Here is a 24,849-nt window from a genome sequence, read left to right on the forward strand (position 1 = left end):
TTGACTGTTTTGTGAAAGTAGAAAAGATGATTCCAGATGTTGTCCATTGCTGTCTGAAGAGTTACTGGACGTTTTTCTTTTCTCGTTGCTCTCCTGAATGCCTCTGCTAATTGTCTCCCCTGGTTGCCTTTTTCTCCTTTTCACGATTCCCTGATTGTCTGCCTTGGTTGTCTGTCATGGATGTCTGTCCTGATTGTCCTGATAGTCTGTCCTGAATGTCTGTGATTGTCTGTCAGTATTTATCTGTCCTGATTGTCTGTCAATATTTATCTGTCCTGATTGTCCTGATAGTCTGTCCCGATTGTCTTTCATGATTGTCTGTCCTGAATGTCTGTCATAATTGTCCTGGTAGTCTTTCATGAATGTCTGTCCTGATTGTCCTGATAGTCTGTCACAAATGTCTGTCCTGATTGTCCAGATAGTCTGTCATGAATGTCTGTCCAGATAGTCTGTCACGAATGTCTGTCCTGAATGTCCTGATAGTGTATCCTGAATGTCCTGATAGCCTATCCTGAATATCCTGATAGTCTGTCACAAATGTCTGTCATGATTGTCTGTCCTCAGTGTCTGTCCTGATTGTCCTGATAGTCTGTCACAAATGTCTGTCATGATTGTCTGTCCTGATTGTCCTGATAGCCTATCCTGATTGTCCTGATAGTCTGTCATGAATGTCTGTCCTGATTGTCTGTCCTGATTGTCCTGATAGTCTGTCACAAATGTCTGTCCTGATTGTCCTGATAGTATGTCACAAATGTCTGTTCTGATTGTCCTGATAGTCTGTCACAAATGTCTGTCCTGATTGTCCTGATAGTCTGTCACAAATGTCTGTTCTGATTGTCCTGATAGTCTGTCACAAATGTCTGTCCTGACTGTCCTGATAGTCTGTCACAAATGTCTGTCCAGATAGTCTGTCATGAATGTCTGTCCAGATAGTCTGTCCTGAATGTCTGTCCTGATTGTCCAGATAGTCTGTCATGAATGTCTGTCCAGATAGTCTGTCATGAATGTCTGTCCTGATTGTCATGATTGTCTGTCCTGATTGTCTGTCACAAATGTCTGTCCTGATTGACCTGATAGCCTATCCTGAATGTCCTGATAGTCTGTCACGAATGTCTGTCATGATTGTCTGTCCTGATTGTCCTGATAGTCTGTCACAAATGTCTGTCCTGATTGTCCAGATAGTCTGTCATGATTGTCTGTCCTGATTGTCCAGATAGTCTGTCATGATTGTCTGTCCTGATTGTCCAGATAGTCTTGTCACGAATGTCTGTTCTGATTGTCCTGATAGTCTGTCATGATTTATATGCCCTGTCTGTCTGTCATGGTTATCTCTCCTTTATTTATTCATTTATTTATTTATTTATTTATTTATTGGTACTGCAGGTGTGGACCTGTTCATGGTGGCAGCCCATGAGTTTGGACACGCCCTTGGCCTTGCCCACAGTGCTGACCCCGGCGCTTTGATGTACCCCTGGTACCAGGGTTTCTCTGGGAAGTTCGTCCTGCCCCGCGACGACACTGAGGGCATCCAGAAACTCTACGGTCAGTCATAGAGCCTGTGTCGTTGTGTTGTGTGGTGTGGTGTGGTGTGGTGTGGTGTTGTGGTGTTGTATTGTAGTGTATTGTAATGTTGTGTATTACTTTCTGTCCCAGCCAGTTTCTCTGTGTGAAGTTTTGGCTGTTTCTCTCCAAAGGGAGTGTGTCCCAACAGTAAAGTTTCATTGAATTCTTGTTCTTGTTCTTATTCTTGTTCTACTTCTTCTTCTTCTTCTTCACTTTTCCTGGAAGTGTATTTGTTTTCCTATCACAGTGAGTTTTTCTGCAGAATTTTGCCAGACTTAACCCTTTTGTTGCTGTGGATTCTTTATCATGCTAGCTCATGTATTGAGATGTCTCAGCATGAAAAGCAGAGGAAAGCTAGCTCAAACTGTGAACATCACAGGCAAAATGACTGGTACAAAACAAATGACCTTAGAGGGTCTATACCAACATGCGGTGAAGCGGCAGGGTGTTCAGATTATAAATGACTACTCTCACCATCAGTGATCCAGTTTTGAATTATTTCCAATGGGTCAGCAGCATAAAATGCCGCTCACAAAGAACAGCATAATTATTTCCAATGGGTCAGCTGCACAAAATGCCGCTCGCAAAGAACAGCATAATTATAACAGCACAAAATGCCGCTCGCAAAGAACAGCATATTTGGCAACTGTTTTGTTCCCACAGTGGTATCTGTTTGTAATGTCTCTTTGCACTGAACAAATTCAACTTTTCACACTGTAACTGTGAGTTGAATGTCTTGTTATTTACTTAGTTTAGGCATGTACATTATTGACATTTAGATTCTATGTGTCTTGATTTAGTAGATGATGTGATTTATTCATTTGGTGGTGTGTTTTTTTTACTCACTTTGTGTAAACAAAGTGAATCTATGTTTTAACCCGGTGTTCGGTTGTCTGTGTGTGTGTGTGTGTGTGTGTGTGTGTGTGTGTGTGTGTGTGTGTCTGTGGTAAACTTTAACATTGACATTTTCTCTGCAACTACTTTGTCAGTTGACACCAAATTTGGCCTGAAAATAGGAAAAATTCAGTTCTTTCTAATCATCTTGTTTAAAACAATATTGCGCCTCTGGGATGGGCACAAAAAAAATCAAGAATGAAGCCTAATTATATGCAAACTGCATTTACTGTTATATTTATATTTTTTGTATTCTCTAAACTTGGCACTTTGATCTGATATTCTGACCCAACAGCTAGAGTAGTCATTATTATCATTTTTTGTTCAAACAGGAACTTCTTTTGCTAAGCATGGAAGTTTTAGTTATTTTGCAAACGTTTTGGTGCAGATAGTAAAAAAGGGAAATTACTCTGTAATGCTAGGGGAGTTAATTTGCTTTAAACTGATCTTTCTCATCTTAAACATTACATTTAGAAATTATACTCAATACATAAAAAGCTTGGATTTTTTTAAAAAGTGTATCACAAATGAGTCTTGAAGGCCTTGCCTCTCTTGTTTTATATGAAGTTGTCCAAAACTGTGGCTCACTTCTTGTTTTTGTACTTGCATTGTTGGCCGTGTGTGTGTGTGTGTGTGTGCGTGTGCGTGTGTGTTTGTGTGTGTGTGTGTGTGTGTGTGTGTGTGTTCCCTCCTACACCCTCTTCCCCGTCCCCTACCATGGATAGTGTGAGTGATCTCACTTCTGTGATGGAACGACTGTTATTATTCTTTAGGATTGATATTTCTTAAGTCAAGTTTTAACATTTTTGGTTTCTTTTGATGAACCTGAGGGCCATTTTCTGTGCACTGTGTATTTCAGACAGTAAATTGATTGATTGATTGATTGATCCATTGTTCATCAGTGATCAAATCCAAGGCCCAGTTTCGGCATGGTGATGTGTCTTTTGGAAAGGCACTTTGTTTTCAGCATGGTGATGTGTCTTTTGGAAAGGCACTTTGTTTTCAGCATGGTGATGTGTCTTTTGGAAAGGCACTTTGTTTTCAGCATGGTGATATGTCCTTTGGAAAGGCACTTTGTCTTCAGCACGGTGATGTGTCCTTTGGAAAGGCACTTTGTTTTCAGCATGGCGATATGTCCTTTGGAAAGGCACTTCGTTTTCAGCATGGCGATATGTCCTTTGGAAAGGCACTTTGTTTTCAGCATGGTGATGTGTCTTTTGGAAAGGCACTTTGTTTTCAGCATGGTGATGTGTCTTTTGGAAAGGCACTTTGTTTTCAGCATGGCGATATGTCTTTTGGAAAGGCACTTTGTTTTCAGCATGGCGATATGTCCTTTGGAAAGGCACTTTGTTTTCAGCACAGTGATGTGTCTTTTGAAAAGGCACTTTGTTTTCAGCACGGTGATGTCTTTTGGAAAGGCACTTTGTTTTCAGCACGGTGATGTCTTTTGGAAAGGCACTTTGTTTTCAGCATGGTGATGTGTCCTTTGGAAAGGCACTCTGTTTTCAGCATGGCGATATGTCCTTTGGAAAGGCACTTTGTTTTCAGCATGGTGATGTGTCTTTTGGAAAGGCACTTTGTTTTCAGCATGGCGATGTGTCCTTTGGAAAGGCACTTTGTTTTCAGCATGGCGATGTGTCCTTTGGAAAGGCACTTTGTTTTCAGCATGGTGATGTGTCTTTTGGAAAGGCACTTTGTTTTCAGCATGGTGATGTGTCTTTTGGAAAGGCACTTTGTTTTCAGCATGGTGATGTGTCTTTTGGAAAGGCACTTTGTTTTCAGCATGGCGATGTGTCTTTTGGAAAGGCACTTTGTTTTCAGCATGGTGATATGTCTTTTGGAAAGGCACTTTGTTTTCAGCACGGTGATGTGTCTTTTGGAAAGACACTTTGTTTTCAGCATGGCGATATGTCTTTTGGAAAGGCACTTTGTTTTCAGCACGGTGATGTGTCTTTTGGAAAGGCACTTTGTTTTCAGCATGGTGATATGTCTTTTGGAAAGGCACTTTGTTTTCAGCATGGTGATGTGTCTTTTGGAAAGGCACTTTGTTTTCAGCATGGTGATGTATCTTTTGGAAAGGCACTTTGTTTTCAGCATGGTGATGTGTCCTTTGGAAAGGCACTTTGTTTTCAGCATGGCGATGTGTCTTTTGGAAAGGCACTTTGTTTTCAGCACGGTGATGTCTTTTGGAAAGGCACTGTGTTTTCAGCACGGTGATATGTCTTTTGGAAAGGCACTTTGTTTTCAGCATGGTGATGTGTCTTTTGGAAAGGCACTTTGTTTTCAGCATGAGGATGTGTCTTTTGGAAAGGCAGTATGTTTCCAGCATGGGGATATGTCTTTTGGAAAGGCACTTTGTTTTCAGCATGGCGATGTGTCCTTTGGAAAGGCACTTTGTTTTCAGCATGGTGATGTGTCCTTTGGAAAGGCACTTTGTTTTCAGCATGGTGATGTGTCCTTTGGAAAGGCACTTTATTTTCAGCATGGCGATGTGTCCTTTGGAAAGGCACTTTGTTTTCAGCATGGTGATGTGTCCTTTGGAAAGGCACTTTGTTTTCAGCATGGCGACATGTCTTTTGGAAAGGCACTTTGTTTTCAGCATGGTGATGTCTTTTGGAAAGGCACTTTGTTTTCAGCACAGTGATGTCTTTTGGAAAGGACTTTGTTTTCAGCATGGCGATATGTCTTTTGGAAAGGCACTTTGTTTTCAGCATGGTGATGTGTCTTTTGGAAAGGCACTTTGTTTTCAGCATGGCGATATGTCCTTTGGAAAGGCACTTTGTTTTCAGCATGGCGATATGTCTTTTGGAAAGGCACTTTGTTTTCAGCATGGTGATGTGTCTTTTGGAAAGGCACTTTGTTTTCAGCATGGTGATGTATCTTTTGGAAAGGCACTTTGTTTTCAGCATGGTGATGTGTCCTTTGGAAAGGCACTTTGTTTTCAGCGTGGTGATGTGTCTTTTGGAAAGGCACTTTGTTTTCAGCATGGTGATGTATCTTTTGGAAAGGCACTTTGTTTTCAGCATGGCGATATGTCCCTTGGAAAGGCACTTTGTTTTCAGCATGGTGATGTGTCTTTTGGAAAGGCACTTTGTTTTCAGCATGGCGATATGTCCTTTGGAAAGGCACTTTGTTTTCAGCATGGCGATATGTCCTTTGGAAAGGCACTTTGTTTTCAACATGGTGATGTCTTTTGGAAAGGCACTTTGTTTTCAGCATGGTGATGTGTCCTTTGGAAAGGCACTTTGTTTTCAACATGGTGATATGTCCTTTGGAAAGGCACTTTGTTTTCAGCATGGTGATATGTCTTTTGGAAAGGCACTTTGTTTTCAGCATGGTGATGTGTCTTTTGGAAAGGCACTTTATTTTCAGCATGGCGATATGTCTTTTGGAAAGGCACTTTGTTTTCAGCATGGCGATATGTCTTTTGGAAAGGCACTTTGTTTTCAGCATGGTGATGTCTTTTGGAAAGGCACTTTGTTTTCAGCATGGCGATGTGTCCTTTGGAAAGGCACTTTGTTTTCAGCATGGTGATGTGTCCTTTGGAAAGGCACTTTGTTTTCAGCATGGTGATGTGTCTTTTGGAAAGGCACTTTACTCTAATTTCCCCCAGTCCACCAGTCTCTGGTATTTGTATTTCTTTTTATCACAACAGATTTCTCTGTGTGAAATTCGGGCTGCTGTCCCCAGGGAGAGCTGCAACACTACAGCGCCACCCATTTTTTTTGTATTTTTCCCCGCATGCAGTTTTATTTATTTTTTCTATCCAAGTGGATTTTTCTATAGAATTTTGCCAGAAACAACCCTTTTGTTGCCGTGGGTTCCTTTACGTGTGCTAAGTGCATGCTGCACACGGGACCTCGGTTTATTGTCTCATCCGAATGACTAGCGTCCAGACCACCACTCAAAGTCTAGTGGAGGGGGAGAAAATTTTGGTGGCTAAGCTGTGATTCGAACCAGCATGCTCAGATTCTCTCGCTTCCTAGGTGGACGCGTTACCTCTAGGCCATCACTCCACTATATGAATGGGTATCTGACTCAGGTAGGGGAAGTTTATATAATGGTGGAAGAACAGGATTTGTCCCCACCTCCCTATGCTGAGCCCTGGATGCAGTGGACGTGAGTTCACTGCCTGTATGGACATAAAAGACTATGGGACCACTAGCCTTTAACTTAACTGACCCAGTGGATTGTTTCAACAGGGGGGCCGCATGATGATATAGAGTTCCCTGTACAACCACCTGTCACCGACGTTCCTTACGTTGGAGGTGATGATGAGGATACCCCTGACCCCTGCACTACGCCCTTCGATGCCATCACCATCATTCGTGACGTCGTCTTTCTCTTCATTGGAAAGGTAGGCGAAGGGGAGATGATGACATCTTTGCTTTAACCAGAAGATTGTAAGACTGGTTCAGAGGTAATGACATCTTTTCTTTAAACAGATGATTGTAAGATTTGTATGTGTGATATTTGTATATTTACTGTGTCCACCAATGATCGGTGTTTTAAGGCGCCATTTTAACCTTGTATACATTTACTGTCTCCACCAATGATCGGTATTTTAAGGCGCCATTTTAACCTTTTATACATTTACTGTGTTCACCAATGATCCAGGTTTTAAGGCGCCATTTTAACCTTTTAGACATTTACTGTGTCCACCAATGATCAGGGTTTGCAGCCCAATATTAACCTTTTATACAAGCACTAAGTAACTGACAGGCCATCATTGAGGGTCATCATGACCAGCCCACTGACCTCACTCACATGGCTGTGCAGACCTTCTGGCGTCTGGACGAAAACAACAAAGCTGGGGCCCCTGTGAACATCCACAAGTTCTGGAGGGGACTGCCACCTGAGGTCACCAAGGTTGATGCCGTGTTTGAGAACCCCATTGATAAAAGAATCATCTTCTTTTCAGGTACGCTAATTGTCAGAAATGTTTTCACATTTGTCTCAAGTGTTGGTATGTTGTCTGTTCAAGATTGTAAGGTCTGACTCTAGTATGTGACATGTAATCATGATTTTTTTTTTTTTTTCTCAAATGATGTGTCAATTTTTTGGTTAGTAATGTGGGTATGAATCTCTCTTTTTGTGAAACTGCCAATGATGATTAGGCATTAAAATTCAACAAATCCATGGCTCTGGATACATAAATACAAGCAGAAATATAGGGGCGTCTCTTTCCTTCATGTTACTCACAGACTGAACAAATTTCTTGCAGCTTTCTAAGCAGTACGTTTGTAGTGAGGGGATCTGTTTGTCTTCATGGAAATGAATTAACAGTACAACATCACATAATTGCATGCATTCATTTTGAGAATATTGTATCACCTTTCTGTGAATTAAGGAGGCTGCATTTGCCTTCTTGTTTGACCAGGGTTTTTATCAGTTGTGATTGTTCATTTGTTGACCAATTTTCTAAACAAAAGCTGATTTTAAAAAAATTCTTTTTAATTTTTTTTTTTTAAATACAAAATACTATAAAAGTATTTATCAGAAACTGGGTATCAAATTTCATGAGAACAAAAACAAAATAGGACCTTTGACCTTTGACCTTAGATAAAGCTGAGGATAGATAAGTCTGAGACTTACAGCAATTGTAATAAACAAATGCAAAATTAGTTAGACTGAGACTTAAAGCAAATGTGATAATCCAACGCCATGTCAGTTAGCCTGAAACTTGTAGCAAATAGAGGATACCAGTGCCAAGTGAGTTAGTCTGAGACTTGTAGCAAATGTAGAATACCAGTGCCAAGTGAGTTAGTCTGAGACTTGTTGCGAGTGTGGTATACCAATGCCAAGTGAGTTAGTCTGAGACTTGTAGCAAATGTAGAATACCAATGCCAAGTGAGTTAGTCTGAGACTTGTTGCGAGTGTAGTATACTAATGCCAAGTGAGTTAGTCTGAGACTTGTTGCGAGTGTAGTATACCAATGCCAGGTGAGTTAGTCTGAGACTTGTTGCGAGTGTGGTATACCAATGCCAGGTGAGTTAGTCTGAGACTTGTAGCAAATGTAGTATACCAGTGCCAAGTGAGTTAGTCTGAGACTTGTTGCGAGTGTAGTATACGAATGCCAAGTGAGTTAGTCTGAGACGAGTGTAGTATACGAATGCCAAGTGAGTTAGTCTGAGACTTGTTGCGAGTGTAGTATACCAATGCCAGGTGAGTTAGTCTGAGACTTGTAGCAAATGTAGTATACCAGTGCCAAGTGAGTTAGTCTGAGACTTGTAGCAAATGTAGTATACCAATGCCAAGTGAGTTAGTCTGAGACTTGTAGCAAATGTAGTATACCAATGCCAAGTGAGTTAGTCTGAGACTTGTAGCAAATGTAGTATACCAATGCCAAGTGAGTTAGTCTGAGACTTGTTGCGAGTGTAGTATACCAATGCCAAGTGAGTTAGTCTGAGACTTGTTGCGAGTGTAGTATACCAATGCCAGGTGAGTTAGTGTGAGACTTGTTGCGAGTGTAGTATACCAATGCCAAGTGAGTTAGTCTGAGACTTGTTGCGAGTGTGGTATACCAATGCCAGGTGAGTTAGTGTGAGACTTGTTGCGAGTGTAGTATACCAATGCCAAGTGATGCTAACACAGGACAAGTTTTGATCGGTGACTCTGACAAATGTGCCACACAGACTGGCCTCTCATCAAGGCGACATGTTCTGTGGCATGCGGGGTTAGGTTTAGTTACAGTTTCAAGGTGTGAAGACTCTCCAAATTAGAGTGATGAGAGTTTCAAGGTGTGAAGACTGCCCAAATCAGAGTGGTTAAAGTTTCAAGGTGAGAAGACTGCCCAAATCAGAGTGGTTAAAGTTTCAAGGTGAGAAGACTGCCCAAATCAGAGTGGTTAAAGTTTCAAGCTGTGAAGACTGCCCAAATCAGAGTGGTTAAAGTTTCAAGCTGTGAAGACTGCCCAAATCAGAGTGGTTAAAGTTCCAAGGTGAGAAGACTGCCCAAATCAGAGTGGTTAAAGTTTCAAGCTGTGAAGACTGCCCAAATCAGAGTGGTTAAAGTTTCAAGGTGAGAAGACTGCCCAAATCAGAGTGGTTAAAGTTCCAAGGGTGAAGACTCTCTAAATTAGAGTGATCAAAATATTAACGTGTGAAAACTCTCCAAATTAAAGTGATTAAAGTTTCAGGACCACCTTTTATGATTTCATGAAGGAATGACACCCAAGAAAAGACTATGATGCCATAAAAGGAAATGACACCTGAGAAAAGACTACCTTTATCATGTCATAAGGAGAAATGACACCCAAGAAAAGACCACCTTTATGATGTCATAAAGGGAAATAGCACCCAAGAAAAGACGAACTTCATGATGTCATAAAGAAGAAATGACACCCAAGAAAAAATAACTTCATGACGTCATGATGAAGAAATGACACCCAAGAAAAGACGAACTTCATGACGTCATGATGAAGAAATGACACCCAAGAAATACGAACTTCATGACGTCATGATGAAGAAATGACACCCAAGAAAAGACGAACATCATGACGTCATGATGAAGAAATGACGCCCAAGAAAAGACGAACTTCATGACGTCATGATGAAGAAATGACACCCAAGAAAAGATGAACTTCATGATGTCATGATGAAGAAATGACACCCAAGAAAAGACGAACTTCATGACGTCATAAAGAAGAAATGACACCCAAGAAAAAATGAACTTCATGACGTCATGAAGAAGAAATGACACCTCCCCCCACCCCTCCGACACACACACACACACACACACGCACAGAGCTGTGCTGACAGACATACCTCTCCATGCTTATTTGTTTGGGTTTTGTTTTGTTTTTTTGTACAGGCAAGCGGTACTGGCTGTTCAACGCCAACACCTTGCTGACGGGCTTCAAGACCGAAGGGGAGCCCCTCACGGACTTCGGTATCCCCGAGGACGTGACCCGCATTGACACGGTGTTCACCTGGGGCTTCAACAAGCGCACCTACCTGGTGTCGCGGGACATGTACTGGAAACTGAACGAGAACAACACCTACCGGGAGCTGGACTATCCCCGCGACATGTCCATCTGGCGGGGGGTGCCCGAGTCGCTGGACGCCGCCCTCAAGTACCGCGATGGTCAGCTTCTGTTTGTCTGTCTGCCTGTCTGTGTGTTTGTCTGTGTGTGTGTGTGTGTGTGTGTGTGTGTGTGTGTATGCATGTTTGTATGTATATATGTATGTATGTACATATGTACATATGTATATGTTCCTCTGTCTATATGTCTGTCAGTATGCGTATCTCTCTGTCCATCTGTCTGTCCATCTATCTATCTATCTATGTGTCTGTGTATCTATGTATGTATATATGTATATATCTATTTATCTATCTGTCTGTCTGTATGTCTAACTATCTGTCTGCCTGTCTGTCTGTCTATCTATCTATCTATCTATCTATCTATCTATCTATCGGTCTGCCTAACTATCTGCTTGTCTGTCTGACTGTCTGTATATATCTGTCTATCTGTCTGTCTATCTATCTAACTATATGTCGGTCTGTCTGGCTGGCTGTCTGGCTGTCTAACTGCTGTTCTGTCTTCCTGACTACCATTCTGTCTGTCTGTCTCTCGTATGAATGTCCTTATCTAAACTGTTGTCTTTTTCCTCCTGTGGTCCCAGGCAAAACCTACTTCTTCAAGGGAAATCGCTTCTGGAAGTTTTACGACCTGAAGATGAGGGTGGAGAAATCGTATCCCCGCCGGATCGCCAGCGACTGGCTGCAGTGCTCCTCTGAGTCTGACTCACCTGTCGTGATCGGCAGTAACCTGGCCCAGCACAGTGTCGACAGTTCTGCTGCCGCTTCTCATCGTCATCATGGTCTGTCTGTGGGTCTCAGCCTGCTTTTGGCAGTACTGTCTGCCAGCCGCTCTCTGCTGCACACACAGTGATGCTCCAGAGAAAATGGAAAAAAAGCTTTGGGTGTTATTTTCTGTTTTTTGTTTTTGTTTTTGTTGTTGTTGTTTTTATGTAACTGTAATTACGTTTGAAAGATTTTGCCTGGATGATGAAATATATTATTCATCTGAAGTGTGTAGTCATTCTGTAGAAAACCTGTATGGTTTTTGTTATATTGTTTGTCAACAGTAATTTTAGAAGCGTCAAGCAGTATTAGACATGACTGATTTGTAATGAAAACACTTTTTGCTGCAAAATATTATACCGAAAAACTTTCTTCCAAGTGTATCGTGTTAAAAGAAATTTTGAATTTTGTGAAAAATGTTTCAATTTCTGATAAGGAGGATGGCAATCCATTTGAATCAAAAGGATGGATGTTTGTAACTGTATGGTAACACTGTAAGATATTCTTACCATTTTATTTGGTTGTAAATCTACATTTTGATACACATCTCAAGTAGCACATTCCTTTGTGCACAATAGTTTTATATTTCAATATCTTTATGTGCATGTCCTTTATGTCAAACTGTGTATCTCATCCATCACATTCTTTCTTTCTTAAAAACAAACAAACAATGTTCATTACATATTTTCTTCATCCCAAAAGGATTTTTGGTCTGTTTGGGTGTTTTAAGCAGTCATTGTTGAATGCGAAATTGAAATAAAACTGTGGACTTCATCTGCAAACCACTTTTTTTATAACAGCCAACAAATATAACATATAAACTGAGAGCGTGAAAATAATCCACAAGCATTGTTAGTGTAATAACAGATGGTCTGATTCCTCAGAACTTGTCCATTACATCAGAACTGGTCCATTACATCAGAACTGGTCCAGAACTTGCTCACAGACAGCAACAGCCTTGTGCCTGATTTAAAAAAAAAAAATTTAAAAATTTTTTTTTTACACTTGCTGATTCTCCTGATCATCAGAATTCATTATTTGTAACTGGCTCAGTAAAGTGCTCAAAAACGGCAAAGTCTCAATGGATTATTTTTAATAAGTGCCGAGGTTCCAGTGATCAGAATTCATAATTTGTAACAATAACTTATTCTCATTAACGACTGAATACAGCTGCAGTGTTTTGGTTCATTCGAGATACATTAAGTTTGTGGTTGTTTTTGTGTTTGTTTTTTTTGCTTAGAATTTGTCACTTTCATGTTAAAATTAGGCTCTTCAGATGAGTTCGTCACTTGCTTGTGATCTCAAATTAAATTGACCTGTTCATGGACAGGGTCATCTTAGTGTGGATTGTGGTCACAGAGATTGAAGGGGTCTGGGAAATGAGATAAAGGTCACTGTTCAAACAGCAACTGACCCATAATATTCAGATCTGTGGGTGATTAGATATGATCGCTGTTTTCACCGCTGTTTATTTTCCGTATGTCTTATGCTGTTTTAGCTTATTTCATGCTTTATGGTTTATGCTCATCATCATTGTATGTTGTTATCATCATGCAATTATTTAATCATCACCATTTCTTTGTTTGTCAAGCAGTATTCTGTAAGATGGAAAACTGTCAGTGCTTCGAAAAATCATGAAGTGTCTTGGTTGTTGTGATTGGTTAATCTTTGTGTGTGTGTGTGTGGAGCTTTTTCAATGGTCAGCAAGTAGGCTGATTGTTTGAAGTGGAATGGGAAGGGAGGGGATATTTCCTATCATCAAGGCCAGCTCTGGCACGTGAGCACTGTAAGTATTTCCATTGGTGCATGATTAATTTATAAACTGGAACCGATGTACAAGAATTGATGATGTTGATTTTTTGATTTAAAAAAATTTTTTTTCATGAATTTTGACATGGCCACTCTGATGTAAAGAACCAGACAATGGTTATTGTTTTTTGATCAGCATTTCACTTCCACTCACATGTCCTGACTGACATCCTTGCTTTGTGTTGATTGGCTGCTTTTTGTATTTGTATTACTCTTTTTTTGTCACAACGGATTTCTCTGTGTGAAATCCGGGCTGCTCTCCCCAGGGAGAGCGTGTCGTTACACTGAGAGCGCCACCCATTTTTTTGTATTTTTTCCTGCATGCAGTTCTATTTGTTTTTCCTATCGAAGAGGATTTTTCTACAGAATTTTGGCAGGGACAACCCTTTTGTTGCTGTGGGTTCTTTTACATGTGCTAAGCGCATGTTGCACACGGAACCTCAGTTTATTGTCTCATCTGAATGACTAGTGTCCAGACCAGCACTTAAGGTCTAGTTGAGGGGGAGGAAATACCGGCAACTGAGCCATGATTTGAACCAGCACACTCAGATTCTCTTGCTTCCCAGGCGGATGCGTTACCTTTAGACCATCACTCCACTGGTTTGTGTGTGAGCTTATCTATCTATCTATCGCCCTATGTATTTATCTATTAATCTGCTCTAAGTGTAAACAAGAAAGAAGATGCAGTGGTAATTGAGTTGTGCTCAGACTGCCTCCAATGGAGTCAGTGTCATATAGGATAACAGTCCGCATGTGCCATCTTCTCCTTTTGGCTGCGTTTTTTGTTTTGTTTTTTGTTTGTTTGTTTTTTCCATTAACAACGCAAAACGGTTTTCATTCATAATGAAAGAGATTAACTGGAGCTATCGATACTCAACCAACCTGAGATTCTGAACTGATCTTTTCAAAATGATTTTTTTTGGATACATCTATATATATAGATATATTTAAGATAACTTCATTTAACTCTGTGTGTGACAAACAGGATACACAAATGCTCAATGATTTTTAACTCTTGATAATTATATGATACGGACAGTTCATTTATCATAAGAGTTTTCACCAAGGCATTTTGATGTTCCTATGCAGGTTTCATGGCATAATTCTTTTGAACTCTTAATTAGCTTGGAATGAAAAAGACAAACGCTTCATTTGGAATGAAAAATACAAATACTCTGTGGTATTTTGTGGCGTTGATGAACTTAGTATGTGCAGGTTGATCATGGCTTTGCTTCCAGCAGATATGTGTTTCTTGGACAGTGTTACACTTCATGTTGTTCAGAGAATTATTTTCAGTGCAGACTTTAAGATCTTTCTGTCACACTCGCTGCGATGCTTTTTCAGTGACTGGTTTTATTTCTTGTGTGAGTGTCTTTCCTACCCATGCATAAACACATAGTTATATTTTCATTTCAGCAAACTGCTTTAAAGGTTTAACACAAGAAAACCAGGCTTGGTGATATAACTTCTTAGCTGTCTATATAAACAAGAGAGAGAGAGAGATCTTGTTGGTAGACAGGCTGATGAAAAAAGATGTACCAATAGGTAAGATAAATAAAACTGATTTATCTGAGTATAGCCAGTAAATTAGAAGTGCATATTATTAATCGGCATTGATTCTAAATGCATCCTACAATTATCATCATCATTATTGATTTTATTATTATCATCATTATGTATTACACCTTTGAATCATGATTTCCACTTTTTGAATATTGGGAATATGTACTTATCAATATCATTGATGCTATGTTATCTCATCTTCACTGGCTTTCCACTTTCCCCTTGAATTCCCACTTTTTGTGTGACTGTGTTTTCTTTTCCTTTTATTTTTTTTTCATTTTTTCCCATTGCTTTTGTTGTTTGTATTATCTGTCTTCCTTGTATTTCCCATTACTCCTTTTTTTGTTTGAGAGTATTTTCTGTCTTCTCTCGCTTTCCCCTTCCTCCTTCCTGTTTCTTGTGCGTTTCTTCATTCTCTCAGTCTCAGTCGTGGGTTGTACAACGTTCCAAAGAAAGCCAAAGATCATATCAGATCAAAGAGCTCATGTATGCTGATATGAAACTGTTGACCAACAGCACTGTTTTCATCCCAAGTTCAAGCAGCAAAGAAACATATAATGACCAACTGTGCTGCCCTCATCCAACCTGAAATCTATAACTGTCGTGTTTTTTAAGAAGGTGGGTAGATCACCAGAAATGGACCACAGTGAATATCCACAATTTCTTCAGTGTATTTAACCATGTCATCACCTGTAATCTTTATCATTTAGTCACATGTGAACATGTTTAAATGATTTTAAAAAAAAAAGAAAAAAAGAAAAAGAGATAGACACCTGTATTATTTGTCCATGTGAATGTTCAGCTCAGTTACATATTTAGGTCAGTATTTCAGGTTGAACATGAAACATGAATGAACCTATCACCTCCAGGATTTGTACTACTTATTCCTCAGGTTTGCACTGGGAAACAGTTCACAATGCAGGTAAGACGTCACTTTACAGGTGTCTGACTCTCCATCAAACAGTCTATGCAGGTGGATGCTTTTTGTATAATATTGTAGCCAGGTCGATAGCTGAGAACTGAAAATTGCGTTGATATGGAAAGTCAGTATATGACAAAAACAGACCAGTGATTAGTTTACTGGACTTAATGATGATCTGCCAGATTCATGGTTCAAATCTCAGCAGTGCCAACTGAGCAGAAAGTGAAGATACCCAATACACACATTGTTCACACTGTAGTTCTTTTACCCATTCTGTGTGTACAGCCACACAGCAGATCAAAATACACACACTGTTGACCCCACTGACTTAAAAATGGAAAAGTCTGCATGTTGACCCTGTAATCCCTTTACACTTTCTGTGTGAATAGGCACACAGCAGACCAAAATACATGCACTGTTGATCTTGTAATCCCAGAGAGTGTTGGATGGGTTATGACGTCACTATTAGTAAACACGTTTTCTTCCTGAAAACAAAATGTTGCTGCCACTATGCCAGGGGTAAAAACAGTTGATCCACACAAAACCACACTCCTGGGAATAAAATGAACATATGGTTGGCAGCCCACAAATGCAGAACAAACAAATTCTACAAATGACTGCAAAATGTACAAGATCTTGCTCGATACTTGCATGAACATGAGAGTTGAAAGATATATGGCAAGACATAAAAAAAAAGAAAAAGATGACCAGCTTTAGAGAGTGAAAAGACAGCAACATGCAAATGTATTTCCTGGCATGACTTTTTCAGTGGCTGACTGTCATCTCTTCAGTCCAAAACAGTAAAACGATAATAAAGCATTGGCAGTCTAAGGCACAAAGTAGAGGTTATGATTATAACAAGCAGTGTCCGTCATCAACATCTTCCTCTACTGTATACAGCAGGGAACAAACAATCTGACCAACTGGAGAGCAGTCCAGAACTTTCCAACCAACACATGGAGAAATATTCCATTCTTGTGCAGTCATTGAACAAGGTCCATTTCACAAGATCACAGCTGAGCATTAATCACCCATCACTTCCAGTTTCCTGCTGATAATCCTATACAGAACATCCATTCCCCGCCTTTTCATGGCTAGTGTTTTGCTGTTGTATCTGTTCACACTTCAAGACTGTGGATTTTTACCCACTATAGATGTGCGTTGTGACATATTTTTAAGATATCCTTATCTAAGAAGCATGTTAATGTTATTATTTGTAGTTATATCAATTGTAAGCTTTTTTCTTTTTTTTTAATCCGAGTGTCTGCGTGTCCATACTTCATACAGAAACTTTTTGTGAATGTTTTTGAGGTGATGGACTGGAGTTGGTCATCATCTATTTAGGCTGATGCAGTAATGTTTCAGAGTCCATTGTAGTTCAACCTTTGATGTTGAAATGTGCATTGTGGATACCATTGTAGAGGACAGCAGCAGTTATCAGCAAAGTACGATGATTCCATCCATTGACTTTCGAAGTGCATTTCTGTCATCTTGGTGAAGATCTACACAAGGTTGTGACTGACAATGATCATCTCACTGTGTGTAGTGACACAGTAACAGTGTGTAGCGACACTGTAAGTGTAATGACATTGTGTGTAGTAGTGATATAGTAAGTGTAATGACATAGTGTATAGTAGTGACAGTTTGTGTAGTGACACAGTAACAGTGTGTAGTGGCACTAAGTGTAATGACACAGTGTGTAGTACTAGTAGTGATATAGGAAGTGTAATGACACAGTGTGTAGTAGTAACAGTGTGTGTTGTGAAACAGTAAGTGTAATGACACAGTGTGTAGTACAGTATGTATTAGTGACACAGTGAGTGTAATGACACAGTGTGTAGTAGTGACTCAGAAAGTGACAGTGTCTAGTAGTGACAGTGAGTGTAATGACAAGTGTGTAGTAGTGACAGTGCGTGTAGTGACACATCAACAGTGTGTATTGATACCATGTGTAGTAGTGACAGTTTCTGTAGTGATACATTAAGTGTAATGACAGTGTGCAGTAGTGACATATTGTGTAGTGACACAGTATGTGTAATGACTGTGCAGTAGTGACAGTGTGTGTAACAGTGTGTGTAGTGACACAGTAACAAAATGTGTAGCAGTGACTGTGTGTAGTGACTGTGTGGAGAAGTGACACAGTGTAATGACACAGTGTGTAGTAATAACACAGTCAGTGTAATGACAAGAGTGTGTTCAGTGACACAGTAGGACAGTGTGTTTTGCCACACACTCTTGTGTAGTAACAGATAAACAAGTGCTCTTTGCACAGACATAACACCTGTCACTCTTTGTGACATTTAGTGCATGATGAAAGTGCAGAGTAGAAATTGTCACACCTCAACCCCCGTCCCTCCTTAATTGTAGATTTATTATTTTGAAACAATGTTCTTTGCTGCTCCACCCCTTTTAGCAAAACTGTCAGATTCACATACTTATTATTTGTGGCCATTCTCTGTTTCCTGATACATTTGGTGAGTTTTTCCATTAGAGGTTTTTAAAAAATATATATATATGATGGGTGTTCATGGAACACTTTGTACACTTACTGTTAAGTTACAGTAATTTTTTTTTTCCATTAAAAAAAAAAGAAGTTATAATAATCCATTGTCTTTCTGAATTGAAGAAGAAGAAATATGACAAATGTAAGTTTTTTTTGGGTTTTTTTTTTATGACAAATGTAAGTTTATTAATTTTTTTTTAATGACAAATGTAAGTTTATTATTTTTAAATAACTCCACGCAAGATCTTGTCTTTCACCTGCAAAATTAATGTACCAAACATGTTATGCCATGTACCATAATAAATAGTTTTCAACATATGTGTGTAGTCTCTCTGTGATTTTTTTTGTTTTTTTTTTGTTGTTGCTTATTTGAGAGAGGGGTGGGGGGTAGGGGTGGGGGGGGATAAGCTGTCATTCTATCATTATTAAGGTGTGTGGCCACCACAAGTCTGGTGTGCAACAATCCTGACTGTTTGATTGATGTGACCATACAGTAGATGTTGTGTCAATCCAAATCCCTACAGTGTGTGCTTGGCTGCTCAAATCATGTCTCCTCCTTGTTGTTCATGTCGACATTGTTTTTTTTCATTGGATATTTTTTTTAATGGACAGTTACTTTGGAGGAGATTCACATGAAGGCTTTTTTTTTTTGTTTTTGTCCATTTTCATTTTCAATAAGAGAAAAGTCCTAAGAAAGTGGTATCTTTGGGAAAATGGTTTAAATTGGTTTCTGGTCTCATTTTTCTTTTTGTGTTTGTCACATTGTTGTTTTATTTCTTCTTTTGTTTTTTACTTTGTGCACTCTTTTGATAATTGCCGCTTTTTCCTGTTCTCTTTTGTAATTATTTGATGATGGTTATTGCTGGCTTGTCCCCCCCCCCCCCCCCCCACGTTGTCATACGTTCCCATCTCATATCTCTGCATATTATTCACTTTGCTTTCATTTTGCATAATGATGTGAATTACAGTTAACTATTTGACAGGAGGAGAATGTCCACATGTGAGATGTCAATAATATGAAAGAATTTTCATAGAGAGCTGACACAACTCTTGCAAGGTGGGACATGCAAGTAGAAAACAGACTGTGCGATTTTAACTGGTTATAATACTGTAACCCTGAAAACAGAGTATGTTTGCCTACATGGCAGGGTTAAAGCTATCCTGCTTGGCAAAAGCTATTCTTGCATAAGAGTGAATGTGGGAGGAGCAGCCCACAAATGAAAAAGACTACAATTTCATGTTTTTTGTTCAGGTCTTCTTTTTAGCAGAATTTAATGTATTTGTTCATTATTTTTGTGGGAGTGGGGGTGGGCGTGGGGGAGGTAGATGGTTGTCAAGACACCAAATAACATGTACTTGCTTGTATTTTTTTAATTATGGCACACACTCTTTTTTGTTTGAATGTGTATTTATTTAGATATCAAATGATTTTATAGTCTTGCTTATGTATAATTATGCTCACACATATACACATACAAACACATCTATGCATGCAAATACACACACACCTCATGCACACACACACACACAGACACACCTTCAACACATATAAGCTCCAAAATAATTCAGCACTGAAGCTGATGGGGTTTTTTTTTGTTTGTTCATGCCTTATTTTTTTTCTTTCTTGAAACAATGTAAATAAATGCATCAAAAACAATACAACAGAAATAGTTCAGTTCGGTTCCTGAAGGAGACACCACTGTGCTCAGACAGCAAATCCATAATTTTATTATACGCTAGACCATGTCTGCTAAGCAGATGCCTGACCAGCTGCGTAACCCACCACGCTTCTCCAAGACATAAATAACACGTTTTGACGAAAATGCTGTCATGCTTCTGCAGTTTTCTGTGGTCCCTACATTTTTTGTGTGTGTGTGTGTGTGTGCTGACACAACAGATCAGAAATGACTGTTGATTGCTGTCACTGTCACACGTCCTGGCTTATGCTGGCAGCTGTATGTCGTCAGCCTGTCCATTTGACATCATTCCACGCTTCTGGTGTTGCTTCTGGTGGTGGTCACGTGTGCCCCTTGGTCTTGGCGTTACACATGCTGCAACTAGGCATTGCTGATGAACCAGTGTAGCTTTCGTTGTCAGTGTGTACTTTAAGTGTAAAGGATGAGCTTTCAGTGGTAGGCTTTTGTTTTTATTTTTATTTTTTTCAGTCAGTCTGGCAAGATCTACGTTTCTTTGGTTGGTTGAGGATGGAGGACAGCTGGTTTTTTCAGGGGGGCATGGTTTGATGAAGGTTGTACACAGACCTATGGAAGAGTGTTCTACGTTTCACGTTAACGCAGGCCAGTGATGTGGTGGTCGGTTAATTAACAGTGCTGGTTGAATGAAGTGCTTTATCTTGCCATTGTGCATTGTCTCCTGGTGAGAGTTACGAGCTGTCAGCATTATCACCTGGTGAGGGTAAGCCGCTGTCAGCATTACCACCTGGTGAGGGTAAAGAGCTGTCAGCATTGTCACCTGGTGAGGGTAAAGAGCTGTCAGCATTATCACCTGGTGAGGGTAAAGAGCTGTCAGCATTATCACCTGGTGAGGGTAAAGAGCTGTCAGCATTATCACCTGGTGAGGGTAAAGAGCTGTCAGCATTATCACCTGGTGAGGGTAAAGAGGTGTCAGCATATCACCTGGTGAGGGTAAAGAGCTGTCAGCATTACCACCTGGTGAGGGTAAAGAGCTGTCAGCATTACCACCTGGTGAGGGTAAAGAGCTGTCAGCATTACCACCTGGTGAGGGTAAAGAGGTGTCAGCATTGTAACCTGGTGAGGGTAAAGAGCTGTCAGCATTATCACATGGTGAGGGTAAAGAGCTGCCAGCATTATCACCTGCATTATCACCTGGTGAGGGTAAGCAGCTGTCAGCATTGTCACCTGGTGAGGGTAAAGAGCTGTCAGCATTGTAACCTGGTGAGGGTAAAGAGGAGCTGTCAGCATTATCACCTGGTGAGGGTAAAAAGCTGTCAGCATTATCACCTGGTGAGGGTACACAGCTGTGATGGTGGGCATATGAATGGAACAGGGATCTTGCCACTGAGCATTATCACCTGGTGAGGATCAACACCCCGAGTCCTGGTGACAGTAGACGTACTGTGATGTCAGTATTGTAGACCCAGAACCAGAGTGCTAAAAGACTGGTGGGTCTTTGCAAAGAGGCTGGTGGGTCCTTGTGAAAACCCGAGAGGGTCTTTGTGAAAAAGACGAGTGGGTCTTTGCCAAGAGACTGGTGGGTCTTTGCCAAGAGACTGGTGGGTCTTTGCCAAGAGACTGGTGGGTCTTTGCCAAACTGCTGCAGTGCAGGCTGGAGTGGTGCCGCTGCCGGTAAAGTGCTGTGTGCATCACGGTGGGTGAAGTGATTAGTGCAGAGGCTTTGTCTGTTCAAACTGGTTATTGTAACTTTGTGTTGTACTGCCTGTCACTGCCATAATAAACAGCACATACTGCAAATGACATGTCAGTCTGTGTGTGTGCGTGCCTGTGTGTGTATGTGTGTGTGTGTGTGTGAGCGTGTGGTGGTGTGTATGCGTTTTTATTATAATGCATTTTTGTGCATACAAGCCATTCCTCACAACCATCATCAATGAGACACAAACACATCAGTCAGTACCAGTAGCTCAAGGAAGCATCACTGTGTTCAGACAAATCCATACACGCTACACCACATCTGCCAAGCAGATGCCTGACCAGCAGCGTAACCCAACGCGCTCAGCCAGGCCTTGAGAAGAAAAAAAAAGAAACACAAAGAAGATAATAATAATAATAATAGTAATAAATGAAAATAAAACAGACAATAACGATGACAGATAAGCAAATAAATTAAAAACACAAATCCATCAGTATGACTGTGGTTCAAAATCATTCCACTCATCTGTTATTTTCACTCTGACAATTATTGTTCAATTTCACCAGGTGTGGAGTAGATTTCAGACATCAGAGTTGAATTCTCAAAAACCCTGGGAACGGTTCTCCCTAAAGTTGACCTAATTAAACACACTGAACTTGCTTCTTTGGTCACAGTAAAAATCCAACACGGTGGTCTCTCTCCAAGTTACACAGATGCCTCAGACAGAATCAGTTAATTGAACAGTTGTAATGATTGTTTTCCTGTTAAGAGTCAAACACCAACTCTGTTCATTATTCACTTTTTTTTTTTTTACTTCAAAACTTTTTTTTTCTGGGAAAGTTTTCCAGTGTTGTTGTTCTAAATGAGAACTGTGAATTATGAATTAAGTCAGTGTTTGACTTGAACAGGGGAAAGAGTTCAACTGTTCAATCAGCCATCAGTGCTACATGCACACATACATGTCTAATTTCACTGAAAGTCAAAAGATGTTAAACGCACGCAGGCACACACACACACACACACACACACACCCATTTTCTCTCTCCCATTCCAAAATAACCAGTGCTCCTGGCAAATGTCTGGGTTTCCTAACCATTCTTTCAAAACCACTTAACTGTCACATTTAACAATGTTTATCAGTCATTTTGCACTCAGAAACCATTCACAACACATACTGCACTCAGAAATGAAGTAATTTTGCACTTTGCACTCGTATTAAGCTCTGAAGTAATTCTGCACTCATATTTTGTACTCAGAAATAATACTGCCTACTTCACATTTTTAGTTTATAATCAATTTTGTGCTTACACTGTGCGCTTAGAAGTAATTTTGCGCTCAGAAATCATACTGCGCTCACAAGTCACTGTGTGCTGTGCACTGAAAATGACCATTCAAAATCCTGCATAAACTGTCCTCAGACTGCAATTCTATTTCGTGAAAATGTTGTGCGCCAACAGCTGTACACACAAGGGGTCCAGCAACAGCTGTACAAACAAGGGGTCCAGCAACAGCTGACAAACAAGGGGTCCAGCAACAGCTGACAAACAAGGGGTCCAGCAACAGCTGACAAACAAGGGGTCCAGCAACAGCTGACAAACAAGGGGTCCAGCAACAGCTGACAAACAAGGGGTCCAGCAACAGCTGACAAACAAGGGGTCCAGCAACAGCTGACAAACAAGGGGTCCAGCAACAGCTGACAAACAAGGGGTCCAGCAACAACAGCTGACAAACAAGGGGTCCAGCAACAGCTGACAAACAAGGGGTCCAGCAACAGCTGACAAACAAGGGGTCCAGCAACAGCTGACAAACAAGGGGTCCAGCAACAGCTGACAAACAAGGGGTCCAGCAACAACAGCTGTACACACAAGGGGTCCAGCAACAGCTGACAAACAAGGGGTCCAGCAACAGCTGACAAACAAGGGGTCCAGCAACAGCTGACAAACAAGGGGTCCAGCAACAGCTGACAAACAAGGGGTCCAGCAACAGCTGACAAACAAGGGGTCCAGCAACAGCTGTACAAACAAGGGGTCCAGCAACAGCTGACAAACAAGGGGTCCAGCAACAGCTGACAAACAAGGGGTCCAGCAACAGCTGACAAACAAGGGGTCCAGGAACAGCTGTACAAACAAGGGGTCCAGCAACAACAGCTGACAAACAAGGGGTCCAGCAACAGCTGACAAACAAGGGATCCAGGAACAGCTGTACAAACAAGGGGTCCAGCAACAACAGCTGTACAAACAAGGGGTCCAGGAACAGCTGACAAACAAGGGATCCAGCAACAGCTGACAAACAAGGGGTCCAGCAACAGCTGACAAACAAGGGGTCCAGCAACAGCTGTACAAACAAGGGGTCCAGCAACAACAGCTGACAAACAAGGGGTCCAGCAACAGCTGACAAACAAGGGGTCCAGCAACAGCTGACAAACAAGGGGTCCAGCAACAGCTGACAAACAAGGGGTCCAGCAACAGCTGACAAACAAGGGGTCCAGCTGCTGCCCCAGACGTCACAGTAACTTGTCACTTTGTCACCAGTCACATGAACAGCTTGAGAAGCACAGACCACACGGGGACAATGCCTCAACAAACAAACAAACAAACAAGCACACAGACATGCAAACAAACAAGCACACAAAAAGAACGAACAACTGTCACAACATCGGAGTCAGGTATGGAACCTCTCCCACTCTTATTGATATTCCCTCCGCCTCTAGTGGTGTGGTGGCCTTGTGCTGACCTGTCCACCCAGGAAGCCAGAAAATCTTGAGGGCAGGGGATCGCCTCCCACACTCAGCAGTACTTTCTCAGTCGTTTCAACTTAATCTAAGTAGTGGTGTGAAAGCAAGGCATTCGAATGAGAAGGTAGCAGTCCCATGTGCTGCATGCACTTAGCACACATAAAAGAACCCACGGCAACTAAAGGGTTGTTCTTGGCAAAATTCTGTAGAAAAATCACTCAACTTTGATAGGAAAACAAATACACTTGCAAGCAGAAGAAAAAACAAAAACACATGAAAAAACAAAAAAACAAACAAACAAAAGGGTGGCAATGCATTGTAGCAACATGCTCTCCCTGGGAGGAACAGCCCAAATTTCACACAGAGAAATCTGTTCTGACAAAACAGTAATACAACAAAATACAACACAATACAACACAACACACTGCAATGCAGTTCAATACAACACAATACAATACAACACAATGCAATGCAGTTCAATACAACATAATACAATACAGTACAACACAACACAACACAACACAATGCAATGCAGTACAATACAACATAACACAATACAGTACAACACAATACAATACAACACTACACAATGCAACACAATGCAATGCAGTTCAATACAACATAATACAATACAATACAACACTACACAATACAACACAATGCAATGCAGTTCAATACAACATAATACAATACAGTACAACACAACAC

The 24,849-nt window shown here is 40.6% G+C and overlaps 2 protein-coding genes across 3 annotated transcripts in view; one reads left to right on the plus strand and one right to left on the minus strand.

Annotated features, from left to right (window-relative positions):
• Positions 1-18,377, plus strand: part of LOC143275017 (matrix metalloproteinase-17-like) — a 130,448-nt gene extending 112,071 nt beyond the window's left edge. For both annotated transcript variants that reach the window (XM_076579078.1, XM_076579080.1), the window contains exons 6-10: positions 1,384-1,542; positions 6,660-6,814; positions 7,237-7,378; positions 10,270-10,542; positions 11,082-18,377. In XM_076579078.1, the coding sequence (XP_076435193.1) occupies positions 1,384-1,542; positions 6,660-6,814; positions 7,237-7,378; positions 10,270-10,542; positions 11,082-11,350 (998 nt within the window). In that variant the 3' untranslated portion in view covers positions 11,351-18,377. The remainder of the gene's footprint in view (positions 1-1,383; positions 1,543-6,659; positions 6,815-7,236; positions 7,379-10,269; positions 10,543-11,081) is intronic.
• Positions 18,378-20,606: 2,229 nt separating this feature from the next.
• LOC143274693 (uncharacterized) lies at positions 20,607-21,508 on the minus strand. Its single transcript, XM_076578582.1, has 2 exons — positions 21,008-21,508; positions 20,607-20,938 (listed from the first exon to the last, which is right to left on the minus strand). Exons 1-2 carry the CDS (start codon positions 21,071-21,073, stop codon positions 20,684-20,686), a joined length of 321 nt encoding a protein of 106 aa, XP_076434697.1. The 5' UTR covers positions 21,074-21,508; the 3' UTR covers positions 20,607-20,683.
• Positions 21,509-24,849: the final 3,341 nt, after the last annotated feature.

The sequence above is a fragment of the Babylonia areolata genome, chromosome 29, assembly GCF_041734735.1.
Source record: "Babylonia areolata isolate BAREFJ2019XMU chromosome 29, ASM4173473v1, whole genome shotgun sequence".
NCBI lineage: Eukaryota > Metazoa > Mollusca > Gastropoda > Neogastropoda > Buccinidae > Babylonia > Babylonia areolata.